This window comes from Odocoileus virginianus, unplaced genomic scaffold, assembly GCF_023699985.2.
Source record: "Odocoileus virginianus isolate 20LAN1187 ecotype Illinois unplaced genomic scaffold, Ovbor_1.2 Unplaced_Contig_25, whole genome shotgun sequence".
Taxonomy (NCBI): Eukaryota; Metazoa; Chordata; class Mammalia; order Artiodactyla; family Cervidae; genus Odocoileus; species Odocoileus virginianus.
The window spans coordinates 76,003-98,536 of NW_027224342.1; the positions used below are offsets into that span (position 1 = coordinate 76,003).

The window sequence follows — 22,534 nt, forward strand, 5'->3', positions numbered from 1 at the left end:
AGATTTTTTCATTTCCTTCATTTCACTCTTTCACAAAAGTTTTTACTTCTCTGAATGAATTCCCAAGAATGCAATTTCTGGAACCTGTAGTAACTGCATCATTAGTTTACAAGAAATTGTCAAACTGCTTTCCAGTGTAGCTGTAACATTTTTCATTCCTGCCAGCCATATATGAGTGATCTGATTTCTCTGCATCCATATTTCTGTTCTTTCGATTGTTCTTTCTCCTCCTTAATGCTTCAGAATTCTATTATATACCTTTTGTTAGAAGACTTTCCTATAGCCATTTTAAGCATAAGTCAGTTAGTGACAAATACTTTTGGTTTTCCTTTGTGTATATTTCTTCTTCATTACTGGAAGATAGTTTCATCAGATATAAGTATGAGGGTGGATTTCTCACAGCATTTGAACATTTTACTAACAGAAATGGTGGTCAAATCAGAAACCAGCCTGGAAAGTGACACTCCAGTGATGAATCAGTCACCTTTCTTGAAATATGACAGTGATGAAGATGCTTCATATATCTTCATCCGTTCTGATGTTGGTGAGTTTGTAATGACACATATTATAAGTAGCACTATTTAATTTAGGTTTATTAACACCCTTAATATGAGCTTTTCCTAATTACCAATTAAGTTTTTTTAAAGAAAATTTTAGCTGCACATGTCATTATAAAAAATAATAGAGAGATTTTGTGTATACTTTACCAAGTTTCCCACAAAGATAACATCTTGCAAAATTATAGTACAATATCAGAACCAGGATATAGACATTGATAAAATCCACAGATTTTACTGAGCTGTCTTTAGTTTTATCTACATTTGTGTGTGTTTATGTTTGTGTGTGTGATTTAGTATTATATCATTTTGCAGCCTGAATGCCTTTCCATGTCCTCCATCACAGTCAAAATTCAGAACATTCCCATTACCACAAGGATTCTCCGTTTTGCCCCGGAAAACCACACCTGCCTTTCTTCTCTCATGCTCCGACCCCTGCCATCCCTGTACCTGCCCTCAGCAACTACTAATCTGTTTTCATTCTTTATAATTTTGTCATTTCAAGAGTTTTATATAGACTTAGATAATATGTAACCTTTGGGGATTGCCTTTTTTCATTCACCATAATTCCCTGGAGATTTATCTAAGTTGCTGTGTAGATCAATACATTTTTATTGTTGAGTACTCCATGGTATGCGTGTACCATCGTTTATCTGTTCACCAGTTGAGGGATGTCCGAGTTGTTACCAGTTTTTGGCTATTTGGAGTAGAGCTACTGTGAATGCTCGTGTATAGGTTTCTGTATGAACATCAGTTTTCACTTCTCTGGGCTAACACCCACGAGCGCAGTTGCAGGGTCCTATGGTAATTGTAAGCTGAGTTTTGTAAAATATTGCCAAACTGTTTTCCAGTGTAGCTGTACCATTTTATAGTCCCACTAGCAATGTATGAGTGATCTAGTTTCTTCACATGTGTATTTCTACTCTTTCTTTTTTATTATTAATATTTTTTAAAGTTTTTTATTAAAAAAATTTTTGGGGGGTGCTGCACCACATGGCATGTGGGATGTTAGTTCCCCGACCAGGGATCAAAGTCACGGCTTCTGCAGTGTAGGCACTGAGTCTTAACCACTGGACCACCAGGGAAGTCCCTTTGTTCTTTCTATTTTTTCTTCCTTCCTCATGCTCCAAAGTTCCTTTCTTCATCATATCCTTTTGGTCAGATGATTTTCCTTTAGCCATTTTTAAGGGTAAGTCAGTCATGACATTTTTTTAGTTTTCTTTTGTCTAGGGATGTCTTTATTTTTCCTTCATTCCTGAATGATAGTTTTGTCTGAAATAAAAATTACTGTTGAGATTTCTTGTCCTTCAGTACTTGACAGTGTTTTCCTTATCAAAATGTTGTTCCAACAGAATCCGGCATAGAAATGAGTTCTGAAGCAGAGGATCATGCAAGTGTAATAAAAAATGACAGTGACCAACAAATTGATTCAGAATCTTTCTTCCTAACTTCTGGATTTGGTGAGTTTGAAGTGACACCTATTATGAGTAGCACTCTTAATTTAAACCCATCAGCATTGTTAATATTAATTCTTAGTGATTGCTTTTTCAACATTAGACTTTTCTTTTTGAAATATTTCAGAATCACATATAGTTGCAAGAAGTAATACAGAGAGATCTTATGTACCCTTTACCCAGTATCTCCCCATAGTAGTATTTTGCAAAAACATAGTAAAATATGACAACTAAGATTTTGACATTGATATGATCCACAGATCTTTTCAGATGTACTCAGCTTTACTTGTATTCATGTGTGTGTGTGTGTGTGTGTTTAGTCCTCTGCACTTTTGTAAAGTATTAAGGTTTGTATATTCACCACTACCAGTCATGATACAGAATTCTTCTGTAACTCTCAAGAACCATCTTTTGCCTTTTTATAAACACATCCACATCTTCCTTGTCATTCCTTACCTGGCTTCATCTGCAACCTGTCCCAGTATTAATGTGTTCTCTCTCTCTTTTTTTAACTTTTATTTATTTATGTTTCATTTATTTTTATTAGTTGGAGGCTAATTGCTTTACAGTATTGTAGTGGTTTTTGCCATACATTGACATGAATCAGCCATGGATCTACATGTGTTCCCCATCCCGATCCCCCCTCCCGCCTCCCTCCCCTTCCCATCCCTCTGGGTCTTCCCAGTGCACCAGCCCTGAGCACCCATCTCATGCATCCAACCTGGGCTGGTGATCTGATTCACCCTTGATAGTATATTTGTTTCAATGCTATTGTCTCAGAACATCCCACCCTCGCCTTCTCCCACAGAGTCCAAAATTCTGTTCTGTACATCTGTGTCTCTTTTTCTGTTTTGCATATAGGGTTATCGTTACCATCTTTTTAAAATTCCATACATATGCGTTAGTATACTGTATTGATCTTTATCTTTCTGGCTTACTTCACTCTGTATAATAGGCTCCAGTTTCATCCATCTCATTAGAACTGATTCAAATGGATTCTTTTTAATGGCTGAGTAATGTTCCATTGTGTATATGTACCATAGCTTCCTTATCCATTTGTCTGCTGATGGCCATCTAGGTTGCTTCCATGTCCTGGCTATTATAAACAGTGCTGCGATGAACATTGGGGTGCACGTGTCTCTTTCAGATCTGGTTTCCTCAGTGTGTATGCCCAGGAGTGGGATTGCTGGGTCATATGGCAGTTCTATTTCCAGTTTTTTAAGGAATCTCCACACTGTTCTCCATAGTGGCTGTACTAGTTTTCATTCCCACCAACAGTGTAAGAGGGTTCCCTTTTCTCCACACCCTCTCCAGCATTTATTGCTTGTAGACTTTTGCATAGCAGCCATCCTGACTGGCGTGTAATGGTACCTCATTGTGCTTTTGATTTGCATTTCTCTGATAAGGAGTGATGTTGAGCATCTTTTCATGTGTTTGTTAGCCATCTGTATGTCTTCTTTGGAGAAATGTCTGTTTAGTTCTTTGGCCCATTTTTTGATTGGGTCATTTATTTTTCTGCAATTGAGCTGCAGGAGTTGCTTGTATCTCTCTGTATAATTTTGTCATCACAAGACAGTGTTCTATGAGTCTATCAACTTATAGTATTTGATATTTCAGTTCAGTTCAGTTCAGTCCCTCAGTCGTGTCTGACTCTTTGCGACCCCATGAACTGCAGCACGCCAGGCCTCCCTGTCCATCACCAACTCCCGGAGTTTACCCAAACTCATGTCCATTGAGTTGGTGATGCCATCTAACCATCTCATCCTCTGTCGTCCCCTTCTCCTCCTGCCTTCAATCTTTCCCAGCATCAGGGTCTTTTCAAATGAGTCAGCTCTTCGCATCAGGTGGGCAAAGTATTGGAGTTTCAGCTTCAGCATCAGTCCTTCCAATGAATACCCAGGACTGATTTCCTTTAGGATGGACTGGTTGGATCTCCTTGCAGTCCAAGGGACTCTCAAGAGTCTTCTCCAACACCACAGTTCAAAAGCATTAATTCTTCGGCGCTCAGCTCTTCTTTATAGTCCAACTTCAGATCCACACGTGACTACTGGAAAAACCATAGCCTTGACTAGACGGACCTTTGTTGGCAAAGTAATGTGTCTGCTTTTTAATATGCTGTCTAGGTTGGTCATAAGTTTGCTTCCAAGGAGTGAGCGTCTTTTAATTTCATGGCTGCACTCACCATCTGCAGTGATTTTGGAGCCCAGAAAAATAAAGTCAGCCACTGACTGTGGTGATCTCTGTTTCCACTGTTTCCCCATCTATTTGCCATGAAATGATGGGGCCGGATGCCATGATCTTAGTTTTCTGAATGTTGAGCTTTAAGCCAACTTTTTCGCTCTCCTCTTTCACTTTAATCAAGAGGCTCTTTAGTTCCTCTTCACTTTCTGCCATAAGGGTGGTGTCATCTGCATATCTGAGGTTATTGATATTTCTCCCGGCAATCTTGATTCCAGCTTGTGCTTCCTCCAGCCTAGCGTTTCTCATGATGTATTCTGCATATAAGTTAAATAAGCAGGGTGACAATATACAGCCTTGACGTACTCCTTTTCCTATTTGGAACCAGTCTGTTGTTCCATGTCCAGTTCTAACTGTTGCTTCCTGACCTGCATATAGGTTTCCCAAGAGGCAGGTCAGGTGGTCTGATACTCCCATCGCTTTCAGAATTTTCCACAGTTTATTGTGATCCATACAGTCAAAGACTCCCTTGAGATCCATCCAAGTTGCTGCATGTATTAGTAGTTCCTTCCTTTTTTGTTGCTGATTGGTATACCATGATTTGTTTATCTGTTTACCTACTGAAGGATATCTGGGTTGTTTCCAATTTTTAAATATTAAGAGTAAAGTTGCTGTAAACATTCTTGTGTAGATTTTTGTCTGCACATAGTTTTCATTTCCCTATGGTAAATGCTCAAGAGCACAGTTGCTGGGTAGTATGATAATTGCATGTTAAGTTTTATAAGAAACTGGCAAACTCTTTTCAGAATGACTGATTTTATAGTCCTACCAGCAATGTATAAGTAACTCATTCTCTCTGCATCCTCACTGGCATTTGGTATTTTCACTATTTTTAAAAATTTTGTCCATTCTGGTAGGTATGCAGCAATACTTTGTTGTGGGTTTAACATGCATTTACCTTGGATAATGATGTGCAGCATCTTCACATGTGCTAATTTTCCACCTGTATGTTCTTTCTCTGAAATGTCTGTTCTATCTTATAATTATTTTCCGTTTTTTACTGCTATGTCTTGGGAGTTGTTTAGATATTTGAGATACTAGTCTTTTGTTGTTTATGTGGTTTGCAAATATTTTCCTATCTGCAGCTTTCCTTGTCATACTTTCTACAGGTGTTTTTGTTTTGTTTTGCAGAGAGAAAATTTTTAATTTTTTGAGGTTCAATTTATACTTTGTTTTTATGGATTTTATACTTTTAGTATAGAGTCTTATGAACTCTTTGTTTAGTCTTTGATCCCAAATTTTTTCTCCTATGTTTTTTTCTAAAGGTTTTATACTTTACAATTCACATTTGGGTTAATTTTGTATAAGGTGTGAGATGTAGGTTGAGGTTCTTCTTCTTTTTTTTTTCCTATGCCTATCCAGTTGCTGCAGCACAATCTTTCCTCCATTGAATTGCTTTTATACAGTAATAAAAAACCATTAGATCTGCTTCTGGGTTCTCTATTGTTTTCCACTGATCCATGTTTCTACCCCTCTGCCAAATCACAACCTTGTGATTGTTGTTGTTATACAGTACACGTTGTCATCAGGTACAATGATTCCTCCTACTTTATTCTTCTTTTTCAACAGTCATTTAAAATATTCTAGGTCCTGTGCCTTTCCATCCTCATTTTAGAGTAAGCTTGTTTATGTTTCCCCCCAAAATTGCTGGGATTTTGGTGGCAGTTGTGTTAAACCCACAGATCAACCTAGGCTTGTAGATTCCTTTATGGGGGGAGCTTTTTAATTGCAAATCTAATTTCTTTGATGGTTATAGGACTATTTAGATTGTCTGTGTAATCTTGGTTAAGTTTTACTATTTGTAATTTTGGGAGAATTGGTACAGTTCTTCTAAGTTATCAAATTTGTGAGGGTAAACTGAATTGTAGTATTCCCTATTATCTTTTTTATGGCTGCCAAATGTGTTGTGATATCCCATTGCATTCCTGATATTGACGACTTGTGTCACCTCTTCTATTTTTGTGAGTCTTTCTAGAGGTTTATTAGCTTTATTAATCTTTTTTGAGGTACCAGCTGTTTGCTTCTTTTCCTATTTTTCATATTTTCAGTTTCATTGATTTCTGCTTTTTATTATTTCATTAGTTTTTTTATATTTTGGGTTTCTTTTACACTTCACTTTTGGTGCAGGAACTTTGATTATAGATTTGGGACTTTTCCCTCTCTTCTGATGTAAGCATTTAGTCCTGTAAATTTCATTTTCAGTATTACTTTAGTTGCATCCCTTATATTTTGATGTGTTGTATTTTTATTAAGTCCTATACATTTTATCATGTCCATGGACACGTTCTCTTTATGTATTAATTAGAAATATGCTGTTTAATTTCTAAGTGCTTAAAGATTTTCTTCTTTCTATTATTGGTGTCTAATTTGATTCCATTATGGTCAGACAATATGCCATATATTATTTCATTTCTTTTCAATTTGTTGAGATTTTTCTCTGGCTCAGAATGTGGTCTGTCTTGGTGAATGATGCACAGACATTTGACAAAAATATGTATTCTGCTTTTATTGGATGGAGTGAGTGATAGTCACTCAGTCATGTCCGACTCTTTGCGACCCCAGGGACTGTAGCCTGCCAGGCTTCTTTGTCCATGGAATTCTCCAGGCAAGAATACTAGAGGGGGTTGCCATTTCCTTCTCTAAAATGAGAATCCTGTTGGTTGATTGTACTGTTTGGGTCTTCTATATCTTTGCTGGTTTTTCTGGTTGTTCAACCAGTTGCTGAGAGGAGGGTGTTGAGGTCCTCAAATATAACTGTAGATATGATTATTTCTCCTTTCAACTCTTTCACTTTTTGTTTCATGTATTTTGAGATTCTGTTGTTTTGTATATTAAAGGTTGTTATATCTTCCTGGGGGGTTGAGCCTTTCATCCTTTTTGTCTCTAGTAACTTTGTTTGCTCTGAAGTCTATTTTTTAAAAAGTCTTATTTATTTTTGGCTCTACTGGGTCTTCATTGCTGTGCCTGGGTTTTCTCTAGTTTCCATGTGCGGGCTTTTCATTGCAGTGGCTTCTCTTATTGTGGAACTCGGACTGTAGGCCGGCTGGCTTCAGTAGTTGAACCATGTCCCCTGGATTGGCAGGTGGATTCTTAACCTCTAGATCACCAGGGAAGCCTGTGAAGTTTATTTTATCTGATATCCACATACCTACTCTTTTTTTTATTGTTAGTATTTGCACGGTATATATTTTTCTATCATTTTACTTTCAGTTTATTGATGTCATTGAACTTATAGATTTTCTGGTAAGCGGCGTATATTTGGGTCTTGTTTTTATTCACTTTATCAGTTGCTGCCATTTAATTGATATGGTTAAGTCATTTACATTTAAAGTAATTATTGATATCAGGGTTTTCTTTTTTTTTTTCTTTTTTTTTCTATTTATTTTTATTAGTTGGAGGCTAATTACTTTACATCATTGCAGTAGTTTTTGTCATACATTGAAATGAATTAGCCATGGATTTACATGTATTCCCCATCCCGGTCCCCCCTCCCAGCGAAGTAAGCCAGAAAGATAAAGACCATTACAGTATACTAACACATATATATGGATATCAGGGTTTTAAGTCTGCCATTTTTAAATTGTTTCTTTATTTCCTCATTTTATTTCTTGCATTTCTGTGGGCTACCTGAACATTTTCTAGTATTTCATCTTGATTTATTTGTTTTTGAGTGTATTGCTTTGTATAGTTTTACTTCTGGTCACTCTGGGTGTTATTATATATGTATGTGGCATATATGTATGTGGCTTGTCACAGTCTACTGGTATCAACACTTTACTCCTTAGAGTGATGTGTTGAAACTTTAACTCTAGTTTCCTTTGCCCTTCTGAATTTTAACTATCATTGCCTTAGGTATCAAATGGTATTCTTATTTCAGTCATGACATATGAATTATAAAACTCATGATAGTATTGTATTTGCCCATATTTCTGCTCTTTATGTTCTTTATTCCTTTTTATTATTGAATAATATTCCGATATTGAATTTACCAGAGTTTGTTTAACCATTCACCTGTTGAAAGACATCTGGGTTGCTTGCAGTTTTTGGCAATTATGAATAAAGATGTTAAGAACACTCACATGCAGATTTTGTGTCATCATGAGCTTCTATTTCTCGTGATTTCTAAATGCCCCAGAAATTGCTGTGTCATGTAGTAATTACAGGTTTAGTTTTATAAGAAACTTCCAGACTGTTTTCCAGTTTGTTCCATTTTACTTCTCTCCCAGCACAGTATGAATGATTGAATTTCTCTGCATGCACTTTCCTGCTCTTTTTATTGTTCTTTCTTCCTTCCTGATGCTCCAAGATTCCTTCTGTCATCATAATCTTTCTGTTTCAAGATCTTCCTTTTGCCATTATTTAAGAGTAGGTCTGCTAGTGACAAACATTTTAAATTTTCTTTTGTCTGAGAATGTTTATTTCCCCTTCATACCCGAAGGGTAATTTCCTCTACACAGAATTTGCAATTGAGACTTCTTTTCTTTTAGCACTTCTACCTGTAAAAGTATTGGTGAAAGAAGAAAACAGCACAAAAAACAGACCTGAAACAATGAATCACCCAATTGTATTGGGAAATGACAATAGCGAAGCTTCTTCCTTATCACCTGTCCTCATGCCTTCCAATTTTGGTGAGTGTGCAATGACACTATTTAACCTATATTCTTCAGCTTACTTGATACAAACTTTTTTTTTCTATTCTGAGGACAGGTTTTAGATGATATTAGTAATAAGGAATAATATTTATTGAGTATGTGTTATGTGCAAGACACTGTCTTGATCAACTGACATGCCTCTTCTCTATTAATATTCATAATGACTTCATGATGTAGCTACTTGTATTACCTACATTCCCAAAGTCACAGAGCTGGTGAGTGGCAGTTCTGGAACTCTAACCCAGTTCTCTCTGACTTTAAAAGTTCGTGTTTCTTAACAACTCTTGTGTTGCCTATCAAGCCACAGTGGCAGAGATGACACCCCAGGTTCCGTGGCCTCTGAGGTCAAGTCTTCCTAATACTTAATAGTTACTTGTCCGTACTTCTAAGTAGGTAATCTATTATTAATATCCATGGGCAGGGCTCAACATACTTTTTCTGTAAAGGGCTAGATAATAACTATTTTAGGCTTTGTGGGCCATCTAGTATCTGTCACACCTACTCAGCTCTGCTGCTGTCATATGAAAGCAGTCACAGGTGTAGGTAAGTGAATTGGATTGGCTGTGTGCCAATCCAACCTTATTTACCAAAACTGGTGGTGGTGGGATTGGCCTGTGGACTGTGGTTTGGTGACTATCATCCCAGAGGAGACCCTTTTTCTTTAAATTATTTTATTATCCAAACTAGAAAAAACTTTAAAAATTGTGTTCTTTGTATAAAGTAGGCACTGTGATATGCTGTTGTTAGAAATATAAATTGGTGAAAACTTTCTGAAGGGTAATTTGTTTAAAAATCTGTGAAAGTATTTATTTTACTTGACTCAGTAATCCTACTTCTATCCAAAGGTATAATAAAAAAGATTTGCATTAAAATTTTGGTACAAGAATTAATTTTTATAGACTCATGAGAAATTGTAAACAGTTCAATAAGCAACCATAGAGAATTAGTTACGTGACTCCTGGTATACCACGATATATGAGGCAGTAAGCATAATGGTTAAAAGTATGGACTACTGAGTCAGACTGCCTGTGTTCAAATCCTGGCTTTGTGTCTTACTAACTATATGACCTAATATTCTCTGACCTAAATATTAGTTTCTTTATCTGTGAAGTGAAAAAAATTATAGTGCCTACTTTATAGAATTATGAGGATCAAATGGGATAATTCATTTAAAGCTCTTAACACAATGCCCAGAACATAAGTGCAACGTAAATGTCACTTGTCAGGAAAATCATGATGATAGGAATACATACTTGGAAAGAAAAAAGGAGAAATATGCAAAGTATAATGATAACTGAAAAAAAAAGCAGGATCCAAGCTTACATATAAGGTATAGTTTCAGTTTTGTGTTGAGAAAAAAGAATAGAAAACATTAGGTTTGAGGCACTTGGCATAAAACCAGACAGACTTAGGTTATTAAACTAGCTCTATAACCAGCAGCGTGATCTTGTTCAAATAACTTACCTTTGTTGGGCCTCAGTTTCTTCATCTGTTAAGTGAGAATAGGTCGTTAGGATGATGAAACTGAGCTTATAGATATAAAATATTTAGCACAGTGCTTGATATATAGTAGATACTCTATAAATGCTATTTAAAAATTTTTCAAATTATATCCACTCAAACTTTCTAAATTGTATTCAGGGACCACATACTCACTCAGTAATATACCTCTGAGTGTACTTTTAGAATTTAGATGGGAGCAATGGGATCTCAGAGCAATGTGATTATATATGCACCTGTGGCCTAAGAATTAAATTTATTCAAGAGGATGAACTGATTAGTTCAAGTACAGCAAATTCAAGATTAACAAAGGTGATACATGCTAACAGTTATGCAGATGGCATCAAATAGACTCATTTAAGAAAAAGATGAAATAAGTATAGAAAAAAATTCACCCAAGTAGAAAATTTGTGAATTAAAAATCAATTAGTTTAATGTTCTTAGACACTTTATTGGTAACCTTGCATGAAAAAAACAAGGATTTTAATTTTCCCCTATATTTTTAAAGGATATCTTGGTGATCCAAGACGAAATATCAGAATGCTTGATATTCATTTGATGGCTGTACAAAAGAAGGCCATACCTAGGCATGCAGCCTGCTACTTGGTTCATTCTTTGTTCTCCAAGGAAATCCTGATTTCCAGCTCAGTAGGTATCAGTTCCCAAGGCTGCCAATCCCTGGATCCAAACAAAATGGCTGCAATAAGAGGTATGTAGGGAATTCCTTGGTGGTCCAGTGCCTAAGACTCTGTGCTTCCACTGAAGGAGGTGTAGGCTTGATCCCTGGTCAGGGAACTAAGATCCCACATGTCACACGGCATGGGAAAAAAAAAAGAGGTATGTAAAGTCATTATAGAATCTTTGCTCATTTAGTTATCTGATGAGTGTTATTGATAGTTGAAGAAATAATGATGAAGTCTGTGTAAATCTTAGAACTGTTCACTTTTTCACCTTGTCTAACCTAGATTTTTACAATTTAGTAGTGTATAATGGGTAGCAACTTCTAAAGAATAAAATGTGTTCATAGACTGATCAAATAAGATAAGCTTTGTTGGTTATAGTTGGCTTATGGTCAATTCTTCAGTGCTGAAACTTGGCACTAAAAAATAAAGAAAAAGCCAAAATAAGAAGAAGTGGGAAAATAAAGCACGTTTCATTGCTAGGAACTGACAACCCAGAAATAGCATCTCATGATTAATCCACTCTGGCCTCTCGCTTCTTGTCTTCCAATAATATGTATGGAGGTCCTGGAAGTCATAGGCCCTAAGAATACAACAGTGAATAAGGAGTTCTGACCACAGGAGTTCACAGTCTAGAAAGGGACACATTGGGGAAACAGATCAATTCCATTCCAGTGTGGTAATATGGAAACTCAGAGAGCAGAGCACCTACTTTGAGGGTATTAGGGAGGACTTCCTAAGCCAAGACATTTGAGCTGGATTTAGAAAGATTGCTTAGCTACATAAAGAAAACAGGAAGAGTATTCTAGGCAGAGGGAGTAGCTTGTGGGAAAGATAGACATGTAATATACACAAGTAACTGAATCATGATGTGATAATGTTTGTAATAATACTGTTTTCTCCTTACAGGTTTCCTTCTGTTGTTAGATCTAATTTATCCATAGGGTTATTAAAGGGTATTAGCACCTGAAATAAATGACTTTTTTGTAGCACATTTTTTTCCCCTGAAGCACTAAAACCTCATCATGGGCTCCTTAGGTCAGTGTTTTAGGGGATTGCACTTTAGAAGAAATGAGATATTCAGCTAAGCGTCCTCTTTGAGTAGAATTCCTAAACTGTTACTTAGAGAAAAGAATGACAATGAAAAAGAGAAAATTTCAGTATTTTAAATACAAATTTTTTTGTCAGTTTCTCTGTTATTTCCCCCTTAATTTTTGTGAATTCTTGGTGCTATTTGCAGAACATCTGGCAGCAGTTTTTCCCAACTATGATTTGAGTGAACATGGAGAAGAGTGGCAAGCCTGTATTTCCGATATCAATTCTCTGATCCACAATTTACGTTCGAGAACACCTGTAAGTGATTTTTTTATCTAAATATGGTCACTGCCATATAAGTACATACTGCATACAATTCCAGAACTGATGGTATGACATACAAGATCTTCAGTCCATGTGCTCAAATTCTTGTTTATTTAATTTAGAGGCAAGGTGTGTTCTCTTGCATCCTGCCTATTCATTTCACTCTTTGATATTTTGTGCCCCATAAAAATATCCTAAAGATAAAATAAATACAGTGTTATTGTTAGTATATTTCAAGCCAAGGGTTACACCAGAAAAAGATTTCAACTACAAAGATATTTGGCAAGTCTTTTTCAGGATCCCACTGAGTAATACATAAAAGAGCAGACTGTGGTGTTACTTAGCTGTTCTAATGGTAGTTAGGAATGGCACAGACGAAAAGGAAGGTATTTCATTACTTGTTCACTTTCAGTGATGGCAGAAACTGGTGAAAATGATGCATATCATGAGGTTAAGTTTTCACAGATATTTTATAATCTGTATAGTTACATGGTAAGTGGGAATCTGACTTCTCTCTCACCCATCCTATCTTCAGAGTGCATTTGAGTTTTTTTTTTAAACACAAACAGGTAAGTAGGGAAGAGAGTCGTGTCTGTTGCCTTCTGATGAAGCATTTAACATAATGACAATTCCTAACTTCCACCCACCTCTCTAAAGCCTCCATTTTATTCTCACCATATCTAGGCACTCCTGTGTCTCTAGAGTAAGTTGATGGAAACTGTTTGCCAAGAATATTTGTAGCTGAGCTTATGTTTTCTTGGTGAATGGCTTGATTTCAGTGATAACTCAAGCACCATCTGTATGAAACCAAATCTGCTTATTTTTCACATTCCCTTTTATATCCTACAAAAATTACACCTTAAACATTTGAGTGTAAAATTATGATACTGCCTGGAAATGGTAATTTGAATATTGCTTAGGCATCAGAAGAGAAGCAGCATCTGCCAGTGCCTGCTGTGTCCTTGATTAGAAGGATAGGTCCTTACTACTCACAGTGGGTCCACGGACCAGCAGCAGCAGCACTGGAAAGCTTGTGAGAAATGCATTCTTGAGTTTCATACCAGGCTAACTGAGGCAGAATTTGCATTTTAGCCAGACCCCCAGGTGATTTTTGTGCACATTGAAGTTCGAGAAGCCCTAACCTAGAGCAGTGGTCAAACTCTAGGTATATGTTAAAGACATGTGAGGCACTTTTTAAAAAAAAAGTTAGTAATGCTGGAGCTCTCTCACTCCCTCCACCAGAGATTCTGGTTGAATTTGCCGTGAGTGGGGCCCCAGCACTGCTTTAAGAAAACACAAGATCTCTAGAGTAATTCAAATGCTTAAATGTACAGCCAGATTAGAAGACCGCTGGGGAAAGAGAAAAAAAAAATTAAGAAAAAACAACCTCACAGTTGTCATCTTTGAGAAACTCTTGTATTCATTTATTTATGATATGTTCATTAAGCACTTATTTTGTGCGAACAACTGTTGTTTGTTGTTGTTGTTTAGTCACTAAGTTGTGGTGTCTTGACTCTTTTTGCAACGCCATGGGCTGTAGCCCCCCGGGCTGCCTCTGTCCATGGGATTTTCCAGGCAAGAATATTGGAGTGGGTTACCATTTCCTTCTCTAGGAGATCTTCCTGACCCAGGGATTGAACAATTGTTTCTGGCATTGCCAGGTGGATTCTTTACTACTGAGCCACCAGGGAAGCCCATTTAGTTCGTTAGACTGCTGCTAAATCCCCCAAGAGCCGACTCATTGGAAAAGACCCTGATGTTGGAAAAGATTGAGGGCAGGATGAGATGGTTGGATGGCATCACCGATTCAATGGACATAAGTTTGAGTAAATTCTGGGAGTTGGTTATGGACAGGGAAGCCTTGTGTGCTAGAGTCCATGGGATCAGGAAGAGTCAGACAATGATTGAGTGACTGAACAACAACAAAGTCCCCCAAGAAGCAGCAAGTCATGGCAGCTGGAGGAGGAATCCACCTATAGTTTTATTTCATGCCACACAGGATTTGTGTGCTTCAGCCAAGCTGATTAGAAACAGTTGCTTCCGCATCACCCTGGAGGGCCCTGGTAGATGATGAAGCATGTCCATATTTTCCCACTATGGGAGTTTGTTTATAGATACAATTTTGTGTTTCAACAGAAAACTGTTCTTAACAATGGAGGGCCTACCAAACCCAAAAGAGATTGGAATGATAAAAGAGATGGTGATGACAATGCAAGTAGTTCCTGGGTTTCTCAGCAAGCAGCTATCTCAGAAACGAGAGAACAAGGGAATTCTCCCCAGAACAGCAGAGCTCTCCCTGAAGGAATTCAAGAACCTTCCACTGATGGTGCAGCAGTCTCAGATGAAACACTTGGTGAGTGTTAAAATAAGTTCTCTTGCTGATAAATGTTGAAACTCAGTGATGCATTTGTGGGGCTCGTACTTTTCAGCTTTTATGTATGTATGAAAATTTTCATGAGAAAGCTAAACAACTTAAATCTCTTACATCTGTGATTAAGGAACTATAGAGACCTAGTTCTGAGACTGATAGTTTTTAACATTAAACTAAGTCTATTATTTTTCCTTTGAAAAGTGGTTCTCAGCTGATTCCTTTGATTGGTGTGAACTCTCTCAGGTTAGTCACCTTTCTCTGCAGGTAAAAGAGGAGCTACAGCTAGATGGCCCAGGAGCAGTTCGGGGTCTTGCTCTCTGTGTGCCAGGCACATTGTAGATGCTTCATAAAGTGTTTTTGCATGAATTAATCAATCTCATTCATCAGAACACTGGCCCTCACTGCTAGCTAAGTGCTGGAGGCATAGCATGCTTTGTTAGTGTCAAGTAGAGTGGGTTCTGTAGGTGACTGTGTACTCACACCTTGCATTGCCTTTCCCCAGGATGCTGGAATTTAGTGGCTCCTGAGGTAGGAAAACTGTTTTCTGTCTTTCCCTGGCCCCCCATATCAGCCCTAAGTAGACTATTACCTATGAATCTGATCAGACAAAATTATTTAAATAATGTATCTTCATAGTATATTTTTCCATTATAATCAGGTTGTATGTACACCATGGAAACAGACTCTGGTCAAATTATACCACCACAACAAAATCACTGGGTGAATAGTTCCTAGATTAAAAGGAGCAGAGAACAAACAGCCACAGCCAGGAGCCTGAGCAGCCCTGAGACCGTGGCATCTGGGGTCCATTGATATCTCTGGGGCTCTGTGTCTGTAGCTTCTATGATTTTTAGGTTCTAGTTTTCTGTTGTCATTGTTCAGATTCCCAGGAGAGGGAATCCAGTTTGGGCAGCTTAGGTCACAGGTCTCTGACCTTGACTCAGGTAGAATCAGAGGACAGGGCAACTAAGCAGATGGTGAGCCAGGCAGCCATCACAATTTATGTGTAGTCTATTATGCCATTTTATTGAAAACTGGATTATATTTTGGAGGAAAGAAAAGTTTCCACAATCAAGATACCTTAACAAACTATTGTGGACGTTTTAATTTTCTCCCAACTTTTTTTTCTTATGAACATTTTAAAGACTTATGGTCTCCATATAATTACTCTTCTTTTAAATATATGTTTTTCCTTAAGAATATCCAGTCTTCATAATCATTTCAACAGGCATATAACACTTTATTGAGTAAGTATAACATAATTTATTTAGCTACTTTCCTCTTTTTGTTATTTTTTGTTTGTTTTTCATTTGAGGACTTTTTAGAGAAAATCACCAATCATGAAAATCATGCCACCAAAAAAGAATTGTACATATTTTGGATTCTTTTAAATTACGTCCTCAGAATTTGAATTACCAGATTAAATAGTACTTACCTTTTTTTCTGAACTTGATAAATATTGCTAGATTAACCTTACAGATGTTAAGTCTTTGGACCCACTGAGTGAATTTTTAAATAATTTAATCTCTCTTGCCAGTTGTTGGATCTGGGTGATTAAACAATTTATATTCTCACCCCTTAAATGATGGATTTCCAAGATGAAAAATACGTTTATTGTAAGAATCATATCATGTTTGTCTAATATATTTTCTTGAACAAGTAATTCTTTGTTATATGTACAATATAATATTTTTAAGTATGGTTAACTTAATCACTATGGACTGAACAAAGATGGTGATGATCAGGCTAAAGAGTTGAGAAATAAAAACAGGCTTAAAATTTATTTTTAAGTTCAAGTAACTTATCTAAAATACAATATTCTAAGATAAGTTTGTTGATATTTAAATGATAAACAATACCAAATAAAAAATGCTACATTTAAAAATTATAAATATTTTAGTAAGAATCATGACCCTTAATTTTGAAAAAGCCTTTTTTATAAGTAGGAAAACAATCCATCAAAACTACTTAGAATTTTTGATGCAATAAAAATTAATTTTAAATAATTACTTAGAATTTGTTACCAAATGTAATGTTAAAACTGATTGTATCCTAAAAGGTAGCAGAGTACTGAATTGTCCTCTTAACAATCAGAGTATGTACCATTATATCAGGAGTGATTCCTATCTCATTTCTAATGCTGTATCATGATACACTAAAAAGTTAAAGCTTTAATTTTTTTAGCCTCTCAATTTCTCGTTTTTTTTAACTGTAGAAATTTTTATTTGAACTTCATTCCATTGATAGATGAGCTTAGGTAAAACTGACATCTTAACTATACTGAATCTTCCAATTCATTAGCACAATGTAATAGGCAGAATTCTGAGGTGACTTCAAGATCGCTGTTTGTGCATTGTGCATGCTGAACGCGTATCCCCTTGAGTGTATCCTGCTGGAGAAGGAAATGGCAACCCACTCCAGTACTCTTGCCTAGAAAATCCCATGGATGGAGGAGCCTGGTGCAGGCTACTGTCCATGGGGTCACAAAGAGTCGGACATGACTGATTCTGCTAATGAATGTTAAATCCACTAATCCATACTCAAGGGGAAATACAAGCTCTCAAATTCTTGAGCCTTGAAAGTCCAGCAAAATCAACTTTTCTATTACAGTGTTTTAAAAAACTTGAACCTAACATTTGCCATGAAAATTGACGTCTTCTTTCTCTTTTACTTCTAGAATATCTTGGAGATCCACGCAGAAATATACAGATGCCAAAATCACTTCTGATTACAGCAAAAGAGAAGTCTCGTCCAGAGCTGTCAGCCATGTACCTTATTCGCCGCCTGTTCACAGACGAAGTCCTGATGAGTAGTGTCCGTGGCAGTCTGGGGATTGGAGTGTACTCCCTGGACACCAATGAGATTAATGCTCTTCGAGGTTTGTTACATGTTGAGTATGTGAGAATAAATAAAAGCAAAATGTGTTAGAGAGGATAAAGAAAAATTTATTCAGTTTGTGTAAGTTTTGAGGAGAGAGGCTGTTCTTTTACTAATTCCCTCATTAGGGTATGACAGGAGCAGGTTCCTGAATGTGTTGCTTTTTGCCTTTGGGTTCTCGGGGCTAATTGCTCTGCTTGATCAGCATTATTAGAACCGGAAAGGCATTATCGACTGTGACTTCTGGTATGGACTGCCAGATGTATGGAATCTCAAACACCTTCATTTACTGGGGATCAAAATTGAAGCTGCTGGGCTTTATCAGTTTGCAGAAGTGTCAGCAATAGTATAGCAGGTTAATTTGCTAGTTTTTGCTTGTGCACATGAGCATAGTATAGTCTTTATCTGTGACATAAATAGATGAAATAATAAAGCTTCCAGAAGCAACTCTGTGAAATCCTAAATTTAGACCAAGCAGTAAACAGTATTTCTTACTTATGTCACTGGTACCCAGCAAAGATACAGTTCTCAGCCCTGGCCTAATCTCAGTTGCCTGGTTCCTGCCTTCATATCACACGTTTCACATCCATCAGATTTGAAGAACACTTGTGTTTCACACTACACTAAAGCAATCTGAATTACAGCACCTTTTGTAAGCATTTGCTATCTCATCTAATCCAGTTGTTTTCAAACTTTTTTTTACTGCAACCCACAGTAAGAAATATGTTTTACATTGTGACTCAGTATGTGTGTGATTTTTTTTAAAAACTGAAGCAAAAATTTCACAAACAATATTTACTCTTTCTATAAGTTATGTTTCAGTATTTTCTGTTCTATTACCTTTTATTAAAAAAGTGCTGCTATTACTGATTTCACGACCCAGTAATTGGTCACAACTTACAGTTTAAATGTCACTGAACTCACCCGTCAGGCAAAAAATCAAAACCCATTTCCTCTTACCTTACAGTAAAAAAAAGAACTGAGTTTGTAACCAGTTTGGAAATGAAGGTGTTTATAGAAGAAATAGTCTTTCTAATTAAAAAATTGTGTTTTAACTGCTGATTTCTGATCGGTATCAGCAATGGGTAAACCTCATTATTCTATTCTCATTTCACTTTTTATCCTAAGATTTTATAATTTGGAGGGAACTCTTCTGAAAATTAGTAGTCACAGATAAATATGTCCAGAAGCCAGAGATTGATGTCATATAAGAAACTATGATGTGACGCCCTCTGAGAGCTCAGTTATCATTTAAGTTCTCTTTAGAGAATGGTCCATATGGAGAAAGTTAATAAGCTATTTGTAATGAGCAAACAACCCTTACTCTTGCCCCTCTCCCCTCCATTTCTGAATATCACAGAACTGGAAAATTACGGCAATAGGAAGTACATTAGGTCCTCTAATACAGCGAATCTTTCAGAGCAGGCATTCCCACCAGCATCTGTCACCTTTGATTCACCATCTCTTTACTGTGGGATTTTTCAGTGGAGGCTAACTCTGGAGTTAGGCATTTCTTACATGCACAACCAAAATCTTTCCCCACTAAGAAACTTTTATGACTAATGTTTCAGAGAATACATTTTGGGAAACAACCAACCAATTTAGGTTCCTTGTTGCAGTCTATTGAAAGCTTTGCAGGTACTTGTCTTCCAGTCTATATCTGTCCCAGTTTTGCTGTCTTTGGGAGATGGGACAAGCCTGCTTTCCATAACTTCTTTTTTGTTAATAAAAATGTGCAGCAGGATAGAACTTGATATTGAATCCAGCGTCATACCACTAAAGCCTCCTTCCAGGCTACCACTAATCTGTTAGCCCTTTGAATATGAAAGCTTTTTTACTTTGTCACATAACATGCTAAAAAATTTGGACATACACTGTGTTTATGGCATTGTCCTGATTTCCCAGCCTGTTTTTAAATTTTAAATATCTATTTTATTTGACCAGAATATATTAAATATCATGACTTCAACATGTAATCAATATAAAAATTACTGACAAGATAGTTTACCCTTTTTCCAGCCTATTAATCCTATTGAAAAGCAGGTGAAATTAATGTAGCCAAGTGATGCTGGCCTGTAGTGATTGCCAGATCCTTTTCTAAGAGCTCAAAGGTACTTAGGAAATTACCTAAGAAAGTATCTAAGAGCAGCTGTGCTCTTCTGGTTAACACCTGTCTTCCCCACCTTTCCCTTTGTTCTCCCCCTTTCTCTAAGAGTGCTCCTTGAGGTTTGTTGCCCTGTCACCTTTTGTTACAGAAGTTTTCATTTAACTGCAAGATCTAAAGACTCTTCTTTCTTTTGTCTGAGATAAACCAAGCAGTGGCAAAGAATTTAGCAGTCATAGCTTCTTGCCTCTAAAATTATGAAAGACACTGCAGCCTCTGGTGTATTAGAGCCTTAATATTAATAGCATGTCTTTATGATACAATGAATAATATGCTAGATGCGTGTTTGATAAATTTAAGAATAAGGAAAGTTTATATTGGGTACTGAAGACAGCAGAGCGTTTCCATCCTGGTTATATAGCAAGATCATGGGATATTGGGTTTTTTTTGTGTGTGTGTGTGATTGAAGAATGGTGCTATTTCATATTATTATCCTTTCAGATGAAAAGATTTGTTCAGCTAATTTAATGAAAGTTACAGTCCATGTGTTTTAATTAAAGTCTTAATGACCTTTTCACAGAAAGAGAAATAATATTAAGTTTGAATAAATTCATTTCTCTGAGAAGTGATTTCTAATTAACTGTCATATTTTGGGACTTTACCACCAGAGTTTCTCCAGGACATCTACCCGACTTGTGATCTATCGGAAAATGGATACAACTGGAAATTGTGTGTGATGGCTATCAATAGTTGTATTCATAGTCTTAGATGTGACCCGCAGAGGTCCACAGCTGCATCACAGTCACCTCCAGCAACGACTCCTTCAACAGAGTCCAAACCGAAAGATACCGACTTAGCTGACTAAATGTTAGCCATCCAACTTTTTCTTGTTTGCTATTGTACCAGCCTGTAAGTTTCTCAAGTTATTGATTCCAAAATTAGCCTGTTGTAGTAGCACTGTACATCAGTATTCACACTTAAAGAAACAACCTACATTCTTTTTCTGCCCACAAGGGAGGCAGAATTGCATTAGGAAGATAGGTGATGTTTCATCTTATGAGTAAAGTGATGGGCAGTATTCCAATAAGAACCTCTCCATTAAAGAATGTAAACTCCTAAAGCCTGTTGTTATTGCTGTTTTATTTTTTTATTTATTATTTTTTTATTGTTGTTTTAATGTAGAGTGAAAATAGTACTTTTAGCTCTTAATGACAGATGTAATCTGAATGTTAGTGATGTAGATATGAGTAGTGACGTAGAGCCATACTTGGATAGGCAAACCATAATACCGAGCATGGGAACTTGCAGGTATTGACACTCAATATGTCAAGTGATTGTGCAGTACAGAGCTTGAGTTAAGCTACACTGTTTCAGAAGGCCAGTATGGCTTACATATAACCAAAAAATCCTGCAGATTCTTAATTTCAGATTGATTCATCTAAATTAGTCTTCGGCTTCACTATTATTTTGCAAATAATTTTACAAACTACTAGTAATAGAGTTAATACAGAAAAGTTAATTTATACCCTAGGCAAGGTTAAATTTCAAATTGTACATGCAGATTTAAAATTTGATTTGTATTTTGTGGTATCTGAAATATTTCCTGTATTAGAAGAATTACAAAGATAAAAACTGCATATTTACAGAAGTTTTTCAAGATTTATACAGTTAGCTTTATTATGGTGTGTGTTTATAAAAGTTACTAGACCAGCCCTGTCTAATAGAACTTTCCATTATGTTGGTAAAATTCTATGATTTTACATTGCTCAACATGGTTGTAGCCTGTGGCTACAAAAGCCTGTGGCTTTTGAGCACTTGTGATGTGGCTACTTAGATGTAGGAATTCCCTTTTAGTATCTCATTTTAGCTAATTAAAATTAAAATTTAAATAGTCACATGTGGATGGTGGCTACTATATTAGATAGCACAGATTAGAATGCACATTAAAAAAAGTGTTTAAAATTATCCCCACAGTTTGAGTCATAGTAATATACACACTGGAGAAGGAAACAGCAGCCCACTCCAGTGTTCTATTCTTGCTTGGGAAATCCCATGGATATAGGAGCCGGGTGGGCTATAGTTCATGGGGTCAAAAAGAGCAGCTGAGTAGCTTTCACTTCACCTCCATATATACATAACTTTAATATCATACCCATTGAGCAAAATAAGTTTCATAAAGGTGTTTCAGATCTTATTTAAACTAAATTAGACCTTTTGTATCCAGAACAACAACAATGTTCAAAATTTCACAGGTGTTTTATTATTGTATTAGTCCAATATTAAACATTTAAAATGCCTGTTCATAAGACTTGTTTTTGATAAGTTTATCTTTAGTGTATTATTTTCCAGATAAATACAATAAATAAACATCTTGTTTTCTTAACACAGATGCTTTGTTTTTTTTTATCATGTAATTTTATAGAACTTTTACTAATGTCATCTGTACCTATTCCCTGGTGGCTCAGATGGTAAAAGAATCTGCCTGCAATGTGGGAGACCCGGGTTTGATCCCTGGGTTGGGAAGATCCCCTGGAGAAGGAAATGGCAATCCACTCCAGTATTCTTGCCTGGAGAATCCCATGGACAGAGGAGCCTGGCTGTCTACAGTCCTTAGGGTGGCAAAGTGATGGACACTACTGAGCCATTAACACTTTCTGCATAGCATTTTTAATTTAATGATAACATTTCCAGCCAGGTTCATTAATGTGGCACATTAGAATGTTTGCTTTCTTGCTTGATAAG

The 22,534-nt window shown here is 36.5% G+C and overlaps 1 protein-coding gene across 4 annotated transcripts in view; it reads left to right on the forward strand.

Moving 5' to 3' along the window:
* Positions 1 to 22,098, forward strand: part of BEND2 (BEN domain containing 2) — a 47,431-nt gene extending 25,333 nt beyond the window's left edge. For all 4 annotated transcript variants that reach the window (XM_020904868.2, XM_020904869.2, XM_020904871.2 and 1 more), the window contains 8 exons: positions 425 to 544; positions 1,910 to 2,017; positions 8,737 to 8,877; positions 10,910 to 11,110; positions 12,322 to 12,434; positions 14,577 to 14,793; positions 17,489 to 17,689; positions 20,461 to 22,098. In XM_020904868.2, coding sequence (XP_020760527.1) covers positions 425 to 544; positions 1,910 to 2,017; positions 8,737 to 8,877; positions 10,910 to 11,110; positions 12,322 to 12,434; positions 14,577 to 14,793; positions 17,489 to 17,689; positions 20,461 to 20,657 — 1,298 coding nt within the window. In that variant the 3' untranslated portion in view covers positions 20,658 to 22,098. The remainder of the gene's footprint in view (positions 1 to 424; positions 545 to 1,909; positions 2,018 to 8,736; positions 8,878 to 10,909; positions 11,111 to 12,321; positions 12,435 to 14,576; positions 14,794 to 17,488; positions 17,690 to 20,460) is intronic.
* The last annotated feature ends 436 nt before the right edge of the window (positions 22,099 to 22,534 follow it).